The sequence below is a fragment of the Hemiscyllium ocellatum genome, chromosome 19 (assembly GCF_020745735.1).
Source record: "Hemiscyllium ocellatum isolate sHemOce1 chromosome 19, sHemOce1.pat.X.cur, whole genome shotgun sequence".
Lineage (NCBI taxonomy): Eukaryota > Metazoa > Chordata > Chondrichthyes > Orectolobiformes > Hemiscylliidae > Hemiscyllium > Hemiscyllium ocellatum.
This window is the reverse complement of record NC_083419.1, coordinates 70,498,073-70,515,824: the sequence shown is the minus strand read 5'-3', so window position 1 is coordinate 70,515,824 and position 17,752 is coordinate 70,498,073. Positions and strand designations below refer to the sequence as shown.

The following is a 17,752-nucleotide window of genomic DNA, read 5'->3' as shown; positions in this document are numbered from 1 at the left end:
TGCCAGTGTAGCTGCGGAAGATGGACTGTTCCACATATCCTACGAAGTGGCAGGCATAGCTGGGGCCCATTCGGGTGCCCATGGCTACTCCTTTGGTTTGGAGGAAGTGGGAGGATTGGAAAGAGAAGTTGTTCAGAGCGAGGACCAGTTCAGGCAGTCGAAGGAGGACGTCAGAGGAAGGGTACTTGGTACGGCGGGAAAGGAGGAAGCAGAGGGCTTGGAGTCCTTCTTGATGGGGGATGGAGGTATACAGGGACTGGATCACCATGGTGAAGATAAGGTGTTGGGGACCGGGGAAGCAAAAATCATGGAGGAGGTGAAGGGTGTGGGTGGTGTCCCGAACGTAGGTGGGGAGTTCTGTGCCTTATAATCTTATCCTCCACAACCACCAGTGCTCTGAAAGCTAGTGCCTCCAAATAAACCTGTTGAACTATAACCTGGTGTTGTGTGATTTTTAACTTTGTACCTTTCACAAAAGTGATCCCCATGTTGCCAAAATCAAATCCATCCCTTCTATTCCATTCCTCAAGCCACACAGATCTGCCTTTGCTCAATTCGGAGTTATATACTTAACTAATATGTGCTGATTTGAAGAATATGCCAGCATTTCAAAGGATTGCTAGAAATATTCATTTCCTTATGCATTCATCTGATTTAACCTCCTATTTCTATACTTTCTCACAATGGAACTAATCCAGAGATTATCACCTTTTGGGTCCTGTTCTTTTATTTTCATTACTGCCTAAATTCTGTTTTCAGGATACAATCCCTTTTCCGACCCAAGACACTGATATCTGTCACAATCTGTCTGTTTGCCCTCCTCCTTCAGAATGCATGTAGCTGTTCAGTGATGTCTCCCAGATGCTGGGGTCAGGCACATCATACCATCCGAGAGCCTTGCCTGTGTCCTTTCAAATTGAATCCTCTGCACTGTAGACCTGCCATTCTTTGTTCCCCCCTCCTGTGCAGCAGATGATACCAAGAAGTTGCTGCCCCCTGCACACAGTCATCTCCCCACCAGTATCCAAATGTTTTTTTTCTGTTAGAAAGGGGGATGGTCACAGAGGACTTGTCCTACCACCCTTTCTCTACTCTGCCTGGTGGTCACGTATACCTTTTTTGCCGATTCAGTTTTGACCTGTGGTGCGACCTCACTGAATGTGCATCCGCATTGTGAATTCAGTAGCAGCTCCAGCTCTGAAATGCGGTTCTCTGGTAGCTGCAGCTGGACATGCTTCCTGCACATATGATCACCAGGAACAACTGAAGCTTCCATTATTTGCCACACAGCACAGGAGAAGCAGATTACTGGAAGCTCTACTGCCTGACTTCCTTTAAACTCCCTTTTTAAGAAAAACAATTAATTACGTATACATAACACCACTATTAACTTACTTCTCCTTCCCTATTTTGCTTACATATATCCGCTTATTATGTTGGTCCTAACTTTCACAAGTCCTATTACTTCTGTTAATCTCTAAAACCAAGGAAAGTAGTGCATTGATTGGTTCGTGAGTTTGGAGTAAATTTGTTTTTCCAATCAGAAGATGCAACGTTTAAACTCAGACTCCCTTCTGTCTGCTTAGCTGAAGATGAACAGCATAGCATTGCAAATTAAAAACACTTACGGTCCAGTGGTAGAGTCCCTACTTGGAGTCAGAGAGATGTATAGCATGGAAACAGACCCTTTGGTCCAACTCATCCAGGCCAACCAGATATCCAAACTTAATCTAGTCCATTTGCCAGCACTAGGTGAGGTGCCAGAGACTGGAGGTTGGCTAATGTTGTACCAGTATTTAAGAAAGGTGGCAAGGAAAAGTCCTGGAACTATAGACTTGTGAGCCTGACATCAGTGGTGGGCAAGTTGTTGGAGGAAATCCTGAAAGACAGGATTTACATCTATTTGGAAAGGCAAGGACTGATTAGGGATAGTCAACATGGTTACGTGCGTAGAAAATCATGTCTCACTAACTTGATTGAGTTTTGTGAAGTAACAAAGAGGATTGATGAGGGCAGAGCAGTAGACATGATCTATATGAACTTTAGTAAGGCATGAGGCAAGGTTCCTCACAGACTGATTAGCAAGATTAGGTCTCGTGGAATCCAGGGAGAACTAGCCATTTGAATACAGCACTGGCTTAAAGTTAGAAGACAGAAGGTGGTGGTGGAGAGCTGCCTTTCAGACTGGAAGCCTGTGACCAATGGGGGTGCCACAAGGATTGGTGCTGCTCTCCATCATTTGGATGTGAACATAGATGGTATAGTTAGTAAATTTGCAGACAACACCAAAACTGAAGGTGAAGTGGACAGCAAATAAGGTTACCTCAGTACAACAGGATCTTGATCAGATGGGCCAATGGGCCAAGGAATGGCAAATGGATTAGATTAGATAAATTTAGATTGATGCGAGGTGCTGCATTTTGGAAAGGCAAATCAAAGCAGAACTTATACACTTACTGGATGCTGAACAAGGAGCCTTGGAGTGCAGGTTCATAGTTCCTTGAAAGTGGAGTCGAAGGTAAATACGATTGTGAAGGCAGCGTTTGGTATACTTGCCTTTACTGATCAAAGCACAGAGTGTAGGAGTTGAGAGGTCATTGAGTGGGCCACTTTTAGAATATTGTGGGCAATCCTAGTCTCCCTCCTATTGGATGGCGTTGGGAAACTTGAAGGTGTTCAGAAAAGATTTACAAGGATGTTGCCAGGGTTGGAGGATTTGAGCTACAGGGAGAGACTGAATAGACTGAGGGTGAGAGGTGACATTATAGAGGTTTATAAAATCATGAGGGACATGGATAGGATAAATAGACAAGGTCTCTTCTCTGGGGTGATGGAGTCCAGAACTAGTTGGCATGGCTTTTGGGTGAGAGGGAAAAAATTTAAAAAAGGGACACTTGTCCATCACCGATGTCAGGCACACCAGCCTTTAGTTCCCTGGCTTTTCCCTACCACCTTTCTTAAATTCTGATAATTGAAAATTGTTAGCACCCTTGCTGTTTCCTCCTTTGCCTCAGAAAATTAACTTTGTACAAGAAAATCAGAAGTTTGGAAGTGGTTGGGAAATTCATAAAACCAATCACACATCTCAACAGAATTCATTACATATTCATAAAACAAACTTTGCAACAGAAAATGCAAAATTTACACAAAAGCTTTGGAAAGTACTGGCACAATCATAAACCAAACAAGCAAACCAATAATTCAATTTCTCCTTGGCCACAGAAGAGGTGCCTGAGGACTAGAGGCCAGCCAGTATGGCTGCGGGGTTTAAGCCAAAGGACTGAACCAAAGCTTGATCACTCTGAAATCAGCACTGCACACGTTAGTGTTCAGTGGTGTTCAGACCTGTGCATTCCTTGGGCATTGTAGTGTTGGCATTCCATATTCCCAAACATGGTCACGCCAACACTGTGCAATCCTGAACTCTTGCCACAGTTGCTGCCTAACCGGTTTAGGATTTCCAACATTTTATGCTTTTTATTTCAGAGCTCAAGTATCTGTGGCATTTTTTGCTTTTTACTCCACATTGTGCATTGTTCATGCTAAAAATTCAAGCTATAGTGTTACTGCCTGAGGTTAAAGGAGCGACGTTTAATAAGGATTGCAAAATGTGAAACAGTGCAATACCTGGAATGACAAGGTACATGATCACAAGTATTGAATACAAGGGAACAAAAAGAGAAAACTGGGATAGGAACCAATGAGGAAGTAATTACAGATGCAATACCAAACCAACAGAATTACAGGAGACTCAGTGTCAGTGTGCACGCTGGTTATGTCTGGCTGAATGGTTCAAAATGTGATGTGCATTCCATTTCACAGCGCATGTAAATACAAATCACAACAAAATAAAAGGAAATGCACTATTTGTTAGAGTGACTGTATTCTGTTTGCAACTTGCGACAAGCATTTTTCTCCTCAGACACAGGAAAAGACATTACATCCTAATACATTTACATAGACAAAAAAAATTCCATCTCTCAGACATGTTTATGAAAAAAAACAGAAAATGATAAATAAAACAAATGTTTTTCCAAAAAGTCTAAACAACCTAGTATCTTACAGCAAAACCTACATAAATACATAAAATTACTGGGCACCTAGGAAGGATGTGTTTGTTCCCGTTTGTTTAGTTGGATCCCCAAGGCATAATTGGTTCATGTACTCCACTAAATGTGATCGCATCTAAGCGCTCTGTTCTGAGGTATTGTTGCTCCATGAGAGCACTTTGTACACATACAGTATTTGAAAGAATATCGTTGGCCAGCTTACAACTTGTTTTGTCCAAGACAGAGTCCAGAATGGTTCAGGAAACACATTAACACTTGGTTAAAAAAAACACTGCCAACCCTCACCCACCCTCGCACACATTTTTAAATCTCATCAGAATATGCCTAGTGTAAAAAAAAATTTCAAACTGACTAAACAGATTTCAAATCATTAAAATTATTTTTAAGAAGATGTGAAAGATTAAATACTTAACTTTTACAAGTAATTATGTTCTTGTCCTCTTGCGAAACAGCTAAATAGCTATGTGTTCCCCAAGTGGGTTTTGTTGCCTCCCCACTTAAGCACCGTCCTCTTAGTTTCTCCCCGAAGTACCCTGCTCCCTTTCCATTTCCTCTTCCAAGCTCCACATCTAGCAGGTGCCATCCATTCCTGGTACCTGCTGTTGCCCCTCCCCTACCATTATCCTTGTTGTTTTATCTCCTGTCCCACTACACCAGCTGCAACAAATAAGAAGGGGCTCACTTTTACACACACAATGGAGAACAGAATTGTCTCTACCTTCACTTTTTCATAATGCTAATCTTAACCATATACTTCACACTGGTCCTTAATATTGTGGGTGCGTGGCATCTGTGGCAGAGTGTGGTGCTCATCAGCTATGTCCAGGGTCCTGTTTGAAGCCAACAACTTGACAGTACTTCCATGAATATAATTATGAAGAGACTAGCTGCTGTCCTTAGAGTCCTCCAGGAAAGATGTGGCAGTATAGATTCCAGGCAGGCTGTGGCTAGCTGCTCGGGTATCAGGAGCTCCTTGCCTGGTACATGCAGTACAAATGTAATCCTCATTCTCTGCCATCTCAGAAGAGACACCGACGCAGACCTGGTGGAACCACTCATCACAGCCTCCATCGCACTGCACCCAATCAACCTGCAGCACACAAACCCAGAAAACATTATTCACAACGGAAAAAATTGGATTAACTAGTAATTTCACCAGGAAGCAAGAGAACAATTGGAATGTGCCCTACTTACAAATAAAAAGAGAGAATACTAATGGTACTCAGGCAGCATCCACTGAAATCGAAAAAACAATTATGTCCGTGACCTTTCATTAGAACTCCAGCTGCACATTTGCCACTTATTTCAGACTTCCAGCAATCATAGTACTTAGCGTTTGTTTGAAGAGCACATTACACAGAATGAAACTGTTTAAAATCTAAGAGCAGTTACAGCAGATTTTTATGATCTCACAGACAAAAGGAACTTTTATAGCAGTTGAAAAATAACCAGGTTTCAATAAAGGCATCAGGAATATGTTGCACAGTTTCAAAGAAAAGTTTCACCTTCATCTTAGATGTCAAGCAACTATCAGTTGGGTCTGGGTTAGGTCATGGTGCTGCAGGGATGGAAGCTGAAACCAACAGGACAGAGACAGGGGCAGTGGGTGGGTAATTTTGAGGAAAACAAAAAATGAGGGAGGGGTCAAACTTTAACAGAGAGGGCTAGAGATGTTTTTAACATGAACTGGGTTGGGGATTGTGGAAGAATGAAGCTGCTTGAATTAGACGACTGTCAGGGGATGTGTGGCTGATCATTCATAAAGATGGGGAGCCTCGCTTGCTGTTACAAAAGTGCAGGCCCAAAACTGAAAGTCCCACCTCCCCAAACATAGCACTTTACATTTTTGCGGGATTCTGAGGTGGATTCGGAGTTGCAGGCTTTGTGCGCAGCTGCCTCTGGTGGACCTGATTTTCACAAGCGTGATGTCTAAAAAAAAAGGTCAACAGGAGAATCATGGAATCTCAAGAATTCAGAAGGAGGCCAATCAGCCCATCATGACTGTACCAGCTCCTGAAAGAGAAGGTATAAGGTTGCTGGCATTTCTTGGACACAGGCTGAGGTATCCTCTTATATACAGCCCTGTGTCATCATCTGGGAATTTGAGTTGGTTAAAAGGAGATGTGAATTTTGGTAAAAGAAATGCACGCAGGTAGTGGAACTGTCAATGACCATTTCAAGATATTGGAACTGTTGCCCTTCCATTAGGTTTTTAAAAATGACGAGAGTACTAAGTGTACTGTTGACATCAACTAACATTTCAGATTTTAATTCAGAATTAGCGCTGCATGATTGATTTCATAACTGTTCATTATCACGATAGGGTTCTTACAGAATACAGAACTATACTGTACAGGATCAGGCCCTACAGCCCATGTCTCTGCCGGCCATGATGCCATCCTAAACTAATCCCATCTGCATGCACATAGTCTGTACCCTTGTAATCCCTACCTGTTCATATGCTTGTCCAAATGACACTTAATTTACAGTTTCACTGATGCCTCTCAGTGGTAATAGACTCTTTGAAGTGAAACTACGAATTCTACACAAAAACCAAAAGAACTGCAGATTTTATAAATTAGAAACAAAAACAGAAATTGCTGGAAAAGCTCAGCAGGTCTGGGCTGATCTCTCTACAGATGCTGCCAGACCGACTGAGTTTTGCTAGCAATTTCTGCTTTTGCAATTATGCTTGTTCTCATAATGAGCCATAGATAACGTACGGGTTTTGAAATAATGATTTTTTTTACTGGCGTAATTATTAATATCAATGGTGTGGAGGCGCTGGAGTGGACAAAGTTAATAATCACACAACATCAGGTTATAGTCCAATAGGTTTATTTGTAAGCACTAGCGCTCTGAAAGCTAGGGCTTCCAAATAACCCTGTTGGACTATTACCGATTGTTGTGTGATTATTAATATCAAGACACTTGGGAATTTATTTCATTTCAGTAAGGCTCTCGAACAGCCCATACTGGTTCAGTTGGCATGGTAGGTGTAACAGTAAAAGATAGTGGGCAGAGGTTGGCATGGAGGGTTTGAGAGCTTTGGGATCTGAGTGGAGGGGTGTAGTTAGGCATAGATGAGGCAAAGGAAGCATCCTTTAGGGTGTTTGGGGTCCCGAGAGGGTGAAGGTTGAAAAGCTGTTTGTTGTTTTGGTTTTTATTTCATATCGTTGACAAAGTGCCTGTGAGCCAAGATGAGCTTTCTTTCCCAGTCCACCACCTCACCCAGCAGTCACTGATTTCACAATGAGCTACCACAAACCCTGATCCCCATCTCACCAGAATGAAAATCCAACATTCTATTGCGTCTCCAACCCCAAATCAAGAGACCCAGGTTCAAGTCCTACCTGCTCCTGCAGCAACAGCTTGGAACAGGTTAAGATACAAAAAAATCTACATATTACACTAAATCTTAAAATATATAAAATTTGCATGAGTAACAAACATCTTGCTTCAACTTATAAAGGTGACAAATAGGAATAACATCCCAATAATATGCAATTTAAGAATAACATCTCAACAATTTTGTCATTACTGGAAACATGACAGAATTTATACAAACAAATAAGCTAAGGCAGATTAAAAAGTGTAAGTGATTCACTACTGCAACAGGGTAACTACAGACCAACCTCTTCTCCACACGGCCGCTGACAGTTCAACGCAGCACAAACAGCATTTTCATCCTCAGAGTCCTCTGCTGCAGACCAATCTTCCCGAGCTGGTAAAATCACTTTCTTTTCTTTCTTCTTTTCCAACAACTTCTCCATACACTCTTTGGATTTCTCTTTTTTCTTCTTCTCTTTCTCCTTTTCTTCTTTTCCCACTTTCTTCCCCAGTTTGCTCTGCTCTTTCATTTTCTCCGGGGTCAATTTCAGCTTTTTCTTTTTGGGTTTATCAAACTTTCTCAGTTCTTTTAACTTCTTGCCATCCCCCAAGAACAACTCAGCCTTTTCCAGTTTTCGCTTTCGCTTTTTATCTGAAGAATCTTTGACTTTAATTCGGATGGATTTCTCCTCCAGACCATCGTCCTGAATACATGAGTTATCAAAAAGAGTTATAAAAGCAATGCTGGCATCATTAAGCTCCAGAACAACATGTCAAAAATGGAGAAAGTGAATGTAAAGCAAGCCGGAAGGAGAAAAATATCACAGCATCACAATACGAGCTTTTTTTATTTATGACCCTTGCCATTTTAACTCCAGCATAAAGTCTTTCCAGGGATGACGACTTTCAGTTATAGATTAAAGAAATTTGGACTGTTTTGTTTGTAGAACAGACAGATAATCAAAATTAATAGGGGTCTGGAAAGAGTGGAGGGGGAGAAATCATTCCAATTTATGGAAAGTTGGAGAACCACAGGGCACAGATTTAAGGCAATGGTGACATGTGGAAAGGCTTTTGCATGCAGCGACTGGTTAGCATCTGGAATATGCTGCCTCAATGTTCAATTGTGGCACTCGAAGGTACACATTGTGAAAAGAAACAATTTGTGGGGTAATGTGACAAAATGGCTGAATGGCCCCCAATTTCACTGTATCTTCCAATCTGCAAGAAGCTTGTACTTGTGTTGCTTTGCCATTAGTACATGGGTTTGCTGTTCATTCTGTTATAACTTGTCCCAGATTCTTAATGGATGGAAAATGTTTCCTGACAATTCTTTAAACACTCAATTTCTTCTTTTTCTTTAAAGATGGTTTTGACCGCCTGATAGTTGGAAGCCTGATCAGGAAGTAGTCCCCATTAATCTTATCAACTTTGGCCATTTTCTTCTGTTACAGTTTGCACTGCTCAGAGGTTCAGCCAGAAAGAAATTCATTACACAGCGCCAAGATAAAGGTCTACTCATCTTCCTCTGAAAAAGATCTCAAAGGAAAGAAAATGAATCAGTAAATGGAACTTAGGAAGTACCTCCAATATATGTAGAAATCTATCCTCCGCAGGAAGGTGTGTTGCCTGCAATATTCTCCAAATATGCTGTGTTTCATCAAGGGTTACTTCCAAAAGGTCTCCCACCATCATCAACTCCTCTAGCTGAACTTTTGCATTATGTGACAGCTCAAGGACTGGGGGCTCCAAACTACGTGGCACCAATGGCGTCTTACGTGGTTGTTTCCGTGGAGTTCCAGTTCCTAGAACAATATATTGGTGAAATAAAATGGTTATAGTAAGCAACATAAATTATCTTAACATGATCAGAGATACTAATAGCACAAAGGATAGAGTGGGAAGGAGTTTCTAAAAAGTGTCCATAAGAATTATCTTGATTTTATACATTGTGTCTAATGACAAAGGAGGCATTGCTGAATTTTGGACTCGGGGATCAGGTCAGCCAAGCAGATCAAGTGTCAATGAGGATCATTTTGCAGAGAGTCATTGGGTTTAGGTGGAGGAGGGTTAATTTCAATGGGTTGAATCTGGATCTTGTCCAAAATCAAATGCATCTTAGGTAATACTGTAATTAATCAATGGGCTCCATTTAAGGAGATAATTCACAACTAGGTTTCCCACTATTTGGGTAAGAGTAATACAGCAAGTTCAGGCAGAATTCCCTGGATGAGTGAGATGCAAAGATGAAGCAAATAAAATGTGTATCCAACACCTGTAAATCAAACTGACAATGAGAACCACAAGTGGAAAAAGAAATAAGAGGAGACAAGCGAGTGGAAAATGAGCTAACATGAAAAGGAACCAAAATGGCTTCTAGGCATATAAATAGTCAAAGTATTGCTGAAAAAATATGGTTTGTCAGAACTTTTTGTCTTCCATTCATCAGGACCATTTGTAAGAATATAAATTTATGGAGAAAATGAATTTATACCATATGAGTGTACTGTGCTGATTGGTCAGCAAATAGTGCCTTACTGGTGGTGTTGCTGCTATGGATAGTGTGCCAGTTACTGATGACTGACAGTTAATTCTCAAGCCTTGTTTAAATTTTAAGCCAGACTTGTTGATTTATTAAAAACCTAAAGAACTGTGGATGTTGTAAATCAGAAACAGAAATAGAAGTTGCTGGAAAAGCTCAGCAAGTCTGGCAGCATCTGTGAAGAGAAATCAAAGTTGACGTTTCGGGTCCAGCGACCCTTCCTCAGAACAGATTTATAGACCGATTTCTCAGGGCGAAGTGATCTTTGAGAAATTAATTAGAAATTGGCTGACACTTGTAACGTACAGCATAAAACCCTGTGTCTTTTCTTAGCAATACTCGGTCTGATTACCAAACAAATAATATATGGATAGTGAAAGGTGGGTTGAAGCCTATTAGGTACAAATGCATAGACACAAGACAGAAATGTACTTTTCATCTGTCTTTACCCAAAAAAGAAGATTCTACAACGTCTCTCTTTAGCACACCGGCACTCTTCAGTGCTGTCACATAGGGTGCAGAAGTGAAATTGATCATACTTTGATATACCATTTAGAGTAGTGCGCTTTATATATATGGGAACAAGAGCGGGGTGGGGGGAGAATGCTGTCAGGGTTGTGGCTATCACCATAGTGACAGAATGGCTCACTGAAGTCAAACAAGAAAAGACAGCAAGAGTAGACCAAACAATCAAGTCTGTTAAGTCTGCTCCAGTAGTTGGTATGATTCATGGCTGCTCCTTGGCATCATTTTTTGGGACAACAGCATTAACTTTGTGGACCAGGTGAACCCTGCTACTTCTCAGCTAATTGCACTTGATGATGAATAAGATTAATGAGCATTGAGCTCAAGTAAACACCATTTAACAGTGAGGGAACCACCAAAGCGTACACCATTATTGCACAACATAGAAGGCTGCCAGAGGATGGTCCAAAGCTTAAGAGGCGATGATAAAATTGAGACATACAATGGAACTTTCAAGGGAAGTAAAGGTGAAAACCTGAAGGGCTTAATTTTTCAATCTGCCATCAATCCAGGAGTGGTAGAAAACTGCAAATACAAGGGAACCAAGATTACCTGGCATTCGAATAGCTGAACTTTGTATCATCCAAACAAAATCACAAGGTCCCAATGTGTGGCTAACTATGTTATCTTGCATTCGATTAACCAAACGTAATACTCCCCACCCGTATCCTTCAGATAATCAAGGTTCTTCTGTAATACATACTTGTTCAAAATGGGCATGGAGATAAACCCAGCACCTTAGCAGGCAAGCAGTTTAACTTCAGTGGTGGGAAGGTGCTTAACAATAACATTACAGGGCAAAATTGACCGTTACTTCAAAATGTGTATGCTCTCAAAAATCTGCATTGATTTATGAAGGATAAATTATGCTTAACCATTTGGATTGAGCTTTTGAAATATGGTGAAGGTATTGTGTTTGGTGTGACATACAAGGATTTTGAAAGAGCATTAGGTAAAATGCCACATAGCAGGCTTGTTAGAAAAGTGGAAGCCTACAGAGGGGGAGTTGAAGGGACACTGGCAGCATGAATACAAAGCTGGCTGAGTAACAGAAAACATTCAGAACTGGAGCTCCACATGGGGTCAGTATTAGGACCACAGTTTCTAAATCTATACTAGTACATTGATTTGTATACTCAGGGCACAATTTCAAAATTTGCAATCCACTCTCATGAAAATTGCGATTCATGTATTAATAACATTTTGAAAGATTTGATTTCAAACCATTAGCACGTGGTGGTGATTATGTTTCATAAAGATTTACGAGAAAAGCAATGAAGGTCAGATAATGCTTTCTGAACTGTGACCTAATTCAAAGTTTGACAGAGTAGACGACTGCAAGTCTCCAGCAGTGTTAATAGAATCAGTATTGATAAGGCCCTTCAGTCCATCAAGACTGAAACACTAAAAATGCATCACCAACTACACTGGTCCTGCTTACCTGCTCTAGGCCCATAGCTCCGAATGTTGTGACACTTCAAGTGCTCATCCATTTTTAAATGCTGTGAAGTTGTCCACCTCAATTACCATCTAAGGCAGTGCATTCCAGATGCCCAACATCCACGGAGTAGCAAATGTTATCCTCAAATTCCTTCTGAACCTTGTGCCTTTCACTTTAAAATTATGTCCTCTTGTTGTTGACCCTTCCACTAAGGAGATTAAGTAGCTTTCTATTCACCTAGTCCATGCCCCCCATAACCTTCTTCTCCAAAGACAACAACCCAAATATATTCAGCCTCCAATTTGGTCATACTGCAGATTTACAACAGGGAACATAAACACCAAAAGGCAAGCTAGGGTTGTTTGCATCAGTTTGTTTTTGTTAGGAATAGTCCAAGATTTATTTTACCTTAGAAAGACCCTTAGAAATCTTCAAAGCTTTTGGGACAGTTTTGGAGGAGACCTATCATAACCAAATCTAGCTTCTCTCCTCGTAAGGTGCACAAGACAATTCAGCTCTTACCTTGGAGTTTATCTTGTGAAATGACTGAGAAAGTTTAAGGTTTCAATTTTGATAGCAGTCACATCAAAAAAACTTCACAGCTCACAGGGCAGAAGTGGAGAGAAGCTGTTACTCAGAGCCAAAAGATTTGATATAAAAGAGCAACTTGTCTGGACTAATGCCCTGTGAAGTGAGGGGGTTGGGAATAGATGACTTTGCTTTGCTGCATGTGCTAAGATCATTCAAACTGCGTTTCACATTTTGAGAGTTAAATGCATCATCTTCTCTTCTTTTATGCCATAAATTCTGTTTTATTGTTCAAGAAAATTTACAGCCACATGTGTCTGTATTTCAGTGAATGAAAGCATTTTAAATAAAACAGAATGATCTATTCAGGCCAGATTTCATTCTAGAATCAGACACGTCCAATGATATCAGCTAAGATCATAATACAAAACCTGAAATATGTGCAAGGAAGATAGTAAGAGATGGGGGTGATATGGTAGACAGGCTGGTAGAATGAACAGACAAAATCTAATGTAGGAAAGTTGGCAAAACAGGGAAAACTAACAGAAAAAAACTAGAGTACAATTCTAAAGTGGATGCATGACAACATTTGAATAAAATTGAAATAATGTGAACATACAAACAAGGAACAAGAGGGGGCCCACCACCATACAATAAGTTGATCTGCTCTATATTCCTGTGCATCCTGATAATCTCACATCCCCTTGTATCAAGATGATACTTACCACGGGCCTCAAAAACATTTAAATATTCTGCATCCACTGTCTATTGAAGAAGGGAATTTCAAATATACACAACCCTCAAAGAAAGGAATGCTTCCATATCTCAGTCTTAAATGGCTGACTGCATATTTTTAATCTTTGACCGCTAGTTCTAGATTCTTCATGAGGAAATATCCTTTCCTCATTCACCTAAGTCCTCTCTGACTGTTCTAAACACCAGACCTAGTCTGTTTAGTCTTTTCTCGTAGTCAATCTATTCATTCCAGGTATTATCATGCCCAGTAAACCTTCTCTGATCATTTTCTAATGCATCAACATTCTGCTGTAAGTACAGTGACCAGTACTGTACACAGTCCCCCAAACACAGTCTCACAAATGCCTCGTATAACTGAAGAATAACTTCACTATTCATACATTTAATTCCCCTTGCAATAAAATAAAACATTGTTAGCTTAACTGATTACTTGTTGCGAGAAAAGCCATAAATATCTCCTCCATAATAATACTCAACACCAGTACCCTGCAAGGCTGCACATTCAGCCTCCTACTGTACTCATTATGTACTCATGACTGTATAGCCAAATTCTGCCCCAACTCCATTTACAAGTTTGCCGATAACACCACTGTTGTAGGTCAAACAACAATGAGACTGGTACAAGAAAGAGATTGAGTGCTAAGAGGTATGTGTAAAGACAACAATGTCTCCATCAATGTCAGCAAATCGAAAGAGACTTCAGGAAGCCCGTCTGCATCAATGGTGCTGAGGTGCAGATAGTCGAAAGCATCAAATGTCTGGAAATGATGATCACCAACAATCTGTCCTGATCCATCCATGACGACACAATGGTTAAGAAAGCACAATAATGCTTAAGGAGGCTAATGAAATTCGGCATGACAATAAAGACACTTACCAATCTTTACAGATGCACCACAGAAAGCATCTGTGGGATTCGTCAATGAAGAGCAGTTGCCATACTGCGCTGTGATGCATCCAGATGCTTTGGAATTGTCTCCATCAATGTCAGCAAATCAAAGGAGACTTCAGGAAGCCTGTCTGCATCAATGGTGCTGAGGTGCAGATAGTCAAGAGCATCAAATTTCTGGGAGTGATGCTCACCAACAACCTGTCCTGATCCACCCATGATGGAGGGAAGGTTATGGATGAAGTAGCTGAAAATTTTTCAGCCGAGATCACTACACTGAGGTACTGCTGCAGACACATTCTGGAACTGAAACAATTGATCACCAATTGGCAAGTGGGCGGCACGGTGGCAGTGGACAACACAGTGACACAGTGGCTGGCACTGCTGCCTCACAGCACCAGAGACCTGGGTTCAATTCCCACCTCAGGGTCTGTGTGGAGTTTACACATTTTCCCTGTGTCTGTGTGGGTTTCTTCCGGGTGCTCCAGTTCCTCCCACAGTCCAAAAATGTGCAGGTTAGGTGAATTGGCCATGCTAAATTGTCCGTAGTGGTAGATGTAGGGGAATGGGTCTGAGTGGGTTGCTCTTCGGAGGATCGGTGTGGACTTGTTGGGCCGAAGGGCCTATTTCCACACTGTAAGCAATCTAATCTAATCTAAACAAGTGAAAACCAACAACTACAACCAGCTTTGACTGTGCTAAGTATGATTCCAACCAGTCGAGTGTTTTCTCTTCAAGATTACCCCTGACTTACGCTTTGCTACAGCTCCTTTTTGCGATATTCCATCAAATACGTCATGTCAAGAGCAGTCATGTTCACCTCTGGAGTTCAACTCCTTTGTATGTTAAAACCAAAGCTGTAATGAGGTGAAGCCCAAGTGGATCCCAAATAGTACTCAGAGTCGAACTGCTGACTATTCCTTGCTCTGTTGCTGATAAGAACAACTTCTCTATTATTTCCAGACTGTGCTGAAAATGTGTTGCTGGAAAAGCGCAGCAGGTCAGGCAGCATCCAAGGAGCAGGAGAATTAACGTTTCGGGCATAAGCCCTTCTTCAGGAATGAGGAGTGTGCGCCAAGCAGTGTGCCAAAGGTACGGAGGAGGGACTTGGGGGAGGGGCTTTGGAAATGCGATAGGTGCAAGGAGGTTACGGTGAGGGTGATAGGCCGAAGTGGGGGTGGGGGCGGAGAGGTCAGGTAGAAGATTGCAGGTTAGGAAGGCGGTGCTGAGTTCAAGGGTTGGGACTGAGACAAGGTTGGGGGGGGGGGGGGAAAAATGAGGAAACTGGAGAAATCCGAGTTCATCCCTTGTGGTTGGAGAGTTCCTAGGCGGAAGATTAGGCGCCTTGTGGTTGGAGGGTTCCTAGATTTCTCCAGTTTCCTCATTTCCCCTCCCCCCAGCTTGTCTCAGAACCAACCCTCGAACTCAGCACCACCTTCCTAACCTGCAATCTTCTTCCTGACCTCTCCGCCCCCACCCCCACTCCGGCCTATCACCCTCACCTTTACCTCCTTCCGCCTATCGCATTTCTAATGCCCCTCCCCCAAGTCCCTCCTCCCTACCTTTTATCTGAGCCTGCTTGGCACACTCTCCTCATTCCTAAAGAAGGGCTCATGCCCGAAACATCGATTCTCCTGCTCCTTGGATGCTGCCTGACCTGCTGCGCTTTTCCAGCAACACATTTTCAGCTCTGATCTCCAGCATCTGCAGTCCTCACTTTCTCCTAGCACATTTCTGAAGACATGGACTGATGAAATTGGCAGATAGAATTTAATGTAGAAACATGAGAATTGATGAATTTTAAAAGGAAAAATGAAGACAGCGATAATAAACTAAATAAACCAAGGGGCTGCAGAAATAGAAGCACATCTACAAAAATACTGGAAAATGGAAGGGCAGGTTGAGAAAGCTGTTTAAAAATGATCTTAAGTTTATGAATAGATGTATAAAGTACAAAAGAAAATAAATTATAAACCTCAAATCGCTGATTGTATCTCCACTGAAGGATTACATCCAACTTTTGGGCAACAAGAATGGAAATCAAGATCTCGGGAGTTACATTAAAATGGTAATATAGATGAGGAAATTAAGGAACTGGAGAAGCTGAGATTGTTCCCCTTGGAGAGACAGAGATTCAAGGGAGATGTGATAAAGGTGTTCAAAATCACATGGGACTTGAAATAGGTTAAGAGAAACCATTTTACTGGCAGAAGGAACAACTATCAAAGACTACTTAAATTGACATTAAGTTAGCAAGTGGCAGGGTGGATAGGAGGGAGGAAAGGGGAACATTATTTCATTTTATGCTTGTTTATATCATTTTGAACATGCTGCCTGGACGGTGGTAGAAGCATACTCAACATTTCACATAACGGGGTGCTGATTTATTGTGGATTATCTGGGCACCACATTTTAGGAAAAATATCTTGGCCTTGGAAGCAGAGCTTCAGTTGATCAGGGATGTACACCCCAGTCCAATACCAGCATCTCCAAATCAGTTTATCAGAGTTACAAGATAGGTTTTCAGACATTAGTGCTGGTTAAGGGGTGATGGGTGATTTGATTGGAGATTCAAAAGAAAAACAGAATGACAGGAGAGGATAGAGAAACCTGGATAGCAAAAGCATAGTTTTTAAGGCAGACAATTCAGGAGCAAAATTAGGGAACATTTCTGTGTTCTAAGTGCAGCATAAGTTCAGAACTTTTTTGTAAATAGCTACTGTACAATTTTACCAATTGTAAAATTTTAAATCAGGGAACAATAAGGTGCTTGCCATCAAGAAATATTTAAGAATATGGTGGTGGGTGTATGAAGTTATGTTGCATATCAGTCATATTTCACAGAACGACAAAAGGAATATGATTTCTGCACCTTGGCACTGCCAGACCAACATGTACACATTAAATAGTGGTATTAGAAGATACTGTCAGACCAATAGGTACACAGTTTTAGATTTAGATTTGAATGTCACCTGTCCTCAAGTACAGGGTACAAGAGGACAGTGAAAAGTATACAATGTCACCACACATGGCACCATCATAGATATAAAGTTTGATATCTATGGTACAAAGTTTGAGTTACAGAAATAGATAAATAAATAAATAAGCACTACAGTCTTTTTAGCATAACAGTAGAAAAATAAGAAACAAATATTACACCATGCCCTAAGAATGTACTGTCTGGGAGAGTGCTGGATGCAGATTCCATGAGATTTCAAAAGAGAGTTGGATATGTATTTGAAAATGATGAATTTAGAGGGTTACAAAGATAAGGCTGGAGAATGGGACCAGGCGGATAGCTCTTTGGGGAGCCGGTACAGACACAATGGGTTGAATGGCCACCATATGTATGATAGAAGTCTGTGATTCTAAGAGGATGCTACCAGACCAGCAGATACACAAACAACATTGTATTAGAAACCAGACTGACCTTGTGAGAAAGATTTTGATGCTGAAGAGTAAGCATGTTCAGCACAGAAAGACGGTGTTGCTGGCCATACATGTGACACCACCTCCTCTGCTTTGATTGGAATTTCTTCATCGCAGAAGAGATTTGGTTCCAAGCTACCTGATGAGACACTGCTTGCACCATCCTGGGAAACAAAGAAAACTGTAATAGTTTGAGCTCAATACGCTACACAAATATACACTAAACTGTTGCGGTTCTGTTC

At 41.3% G+C, this 17,752-nt stretch overlaps 1 protein-coding gene across 2 annotated transcripts in view; it reads right to left on the bottom strand.

Moving 5' to 3' along the window:
- Nucleotides 1-3,588: 3,588 nt before the first annotated feature.
- kdm5a (lysine demethylase 5A) overlaps nucleotides 3,589-17,752 on the bottom strand; it is a 216,135-nt gene continuing 201,971 nt past the window's right edge. For both annotated transcript variants that reach the window (XM_060840034.1, XM_060840036.1), the window contains 4 exons: nucleotides 17,512-17,674; nucleotides 8,985-9,205; nucleotides 7,706-8,104; nucleotides 3,589-5,160 (listed from right to left, as the gene is read on the bottom strand). In XM_060840034.1, coding sequence (XP_060696017.1) covers nucleotides 4,954-5,160; nucleotides 7,706-8,104; nucleotides 8,985-9,205; nucleotides 17,512-17,674 — 990 coding nt within the window. In that variant the 3' untranslated portion in view covers nucleotides 3,589-4,953. The remainder of the gene's footprint in view (nucleotides 5,161-7,705; nucleotides 8,105-8,984; nucleotides 9,206-17,511; nucleotides 17,675-17,752) is intronic.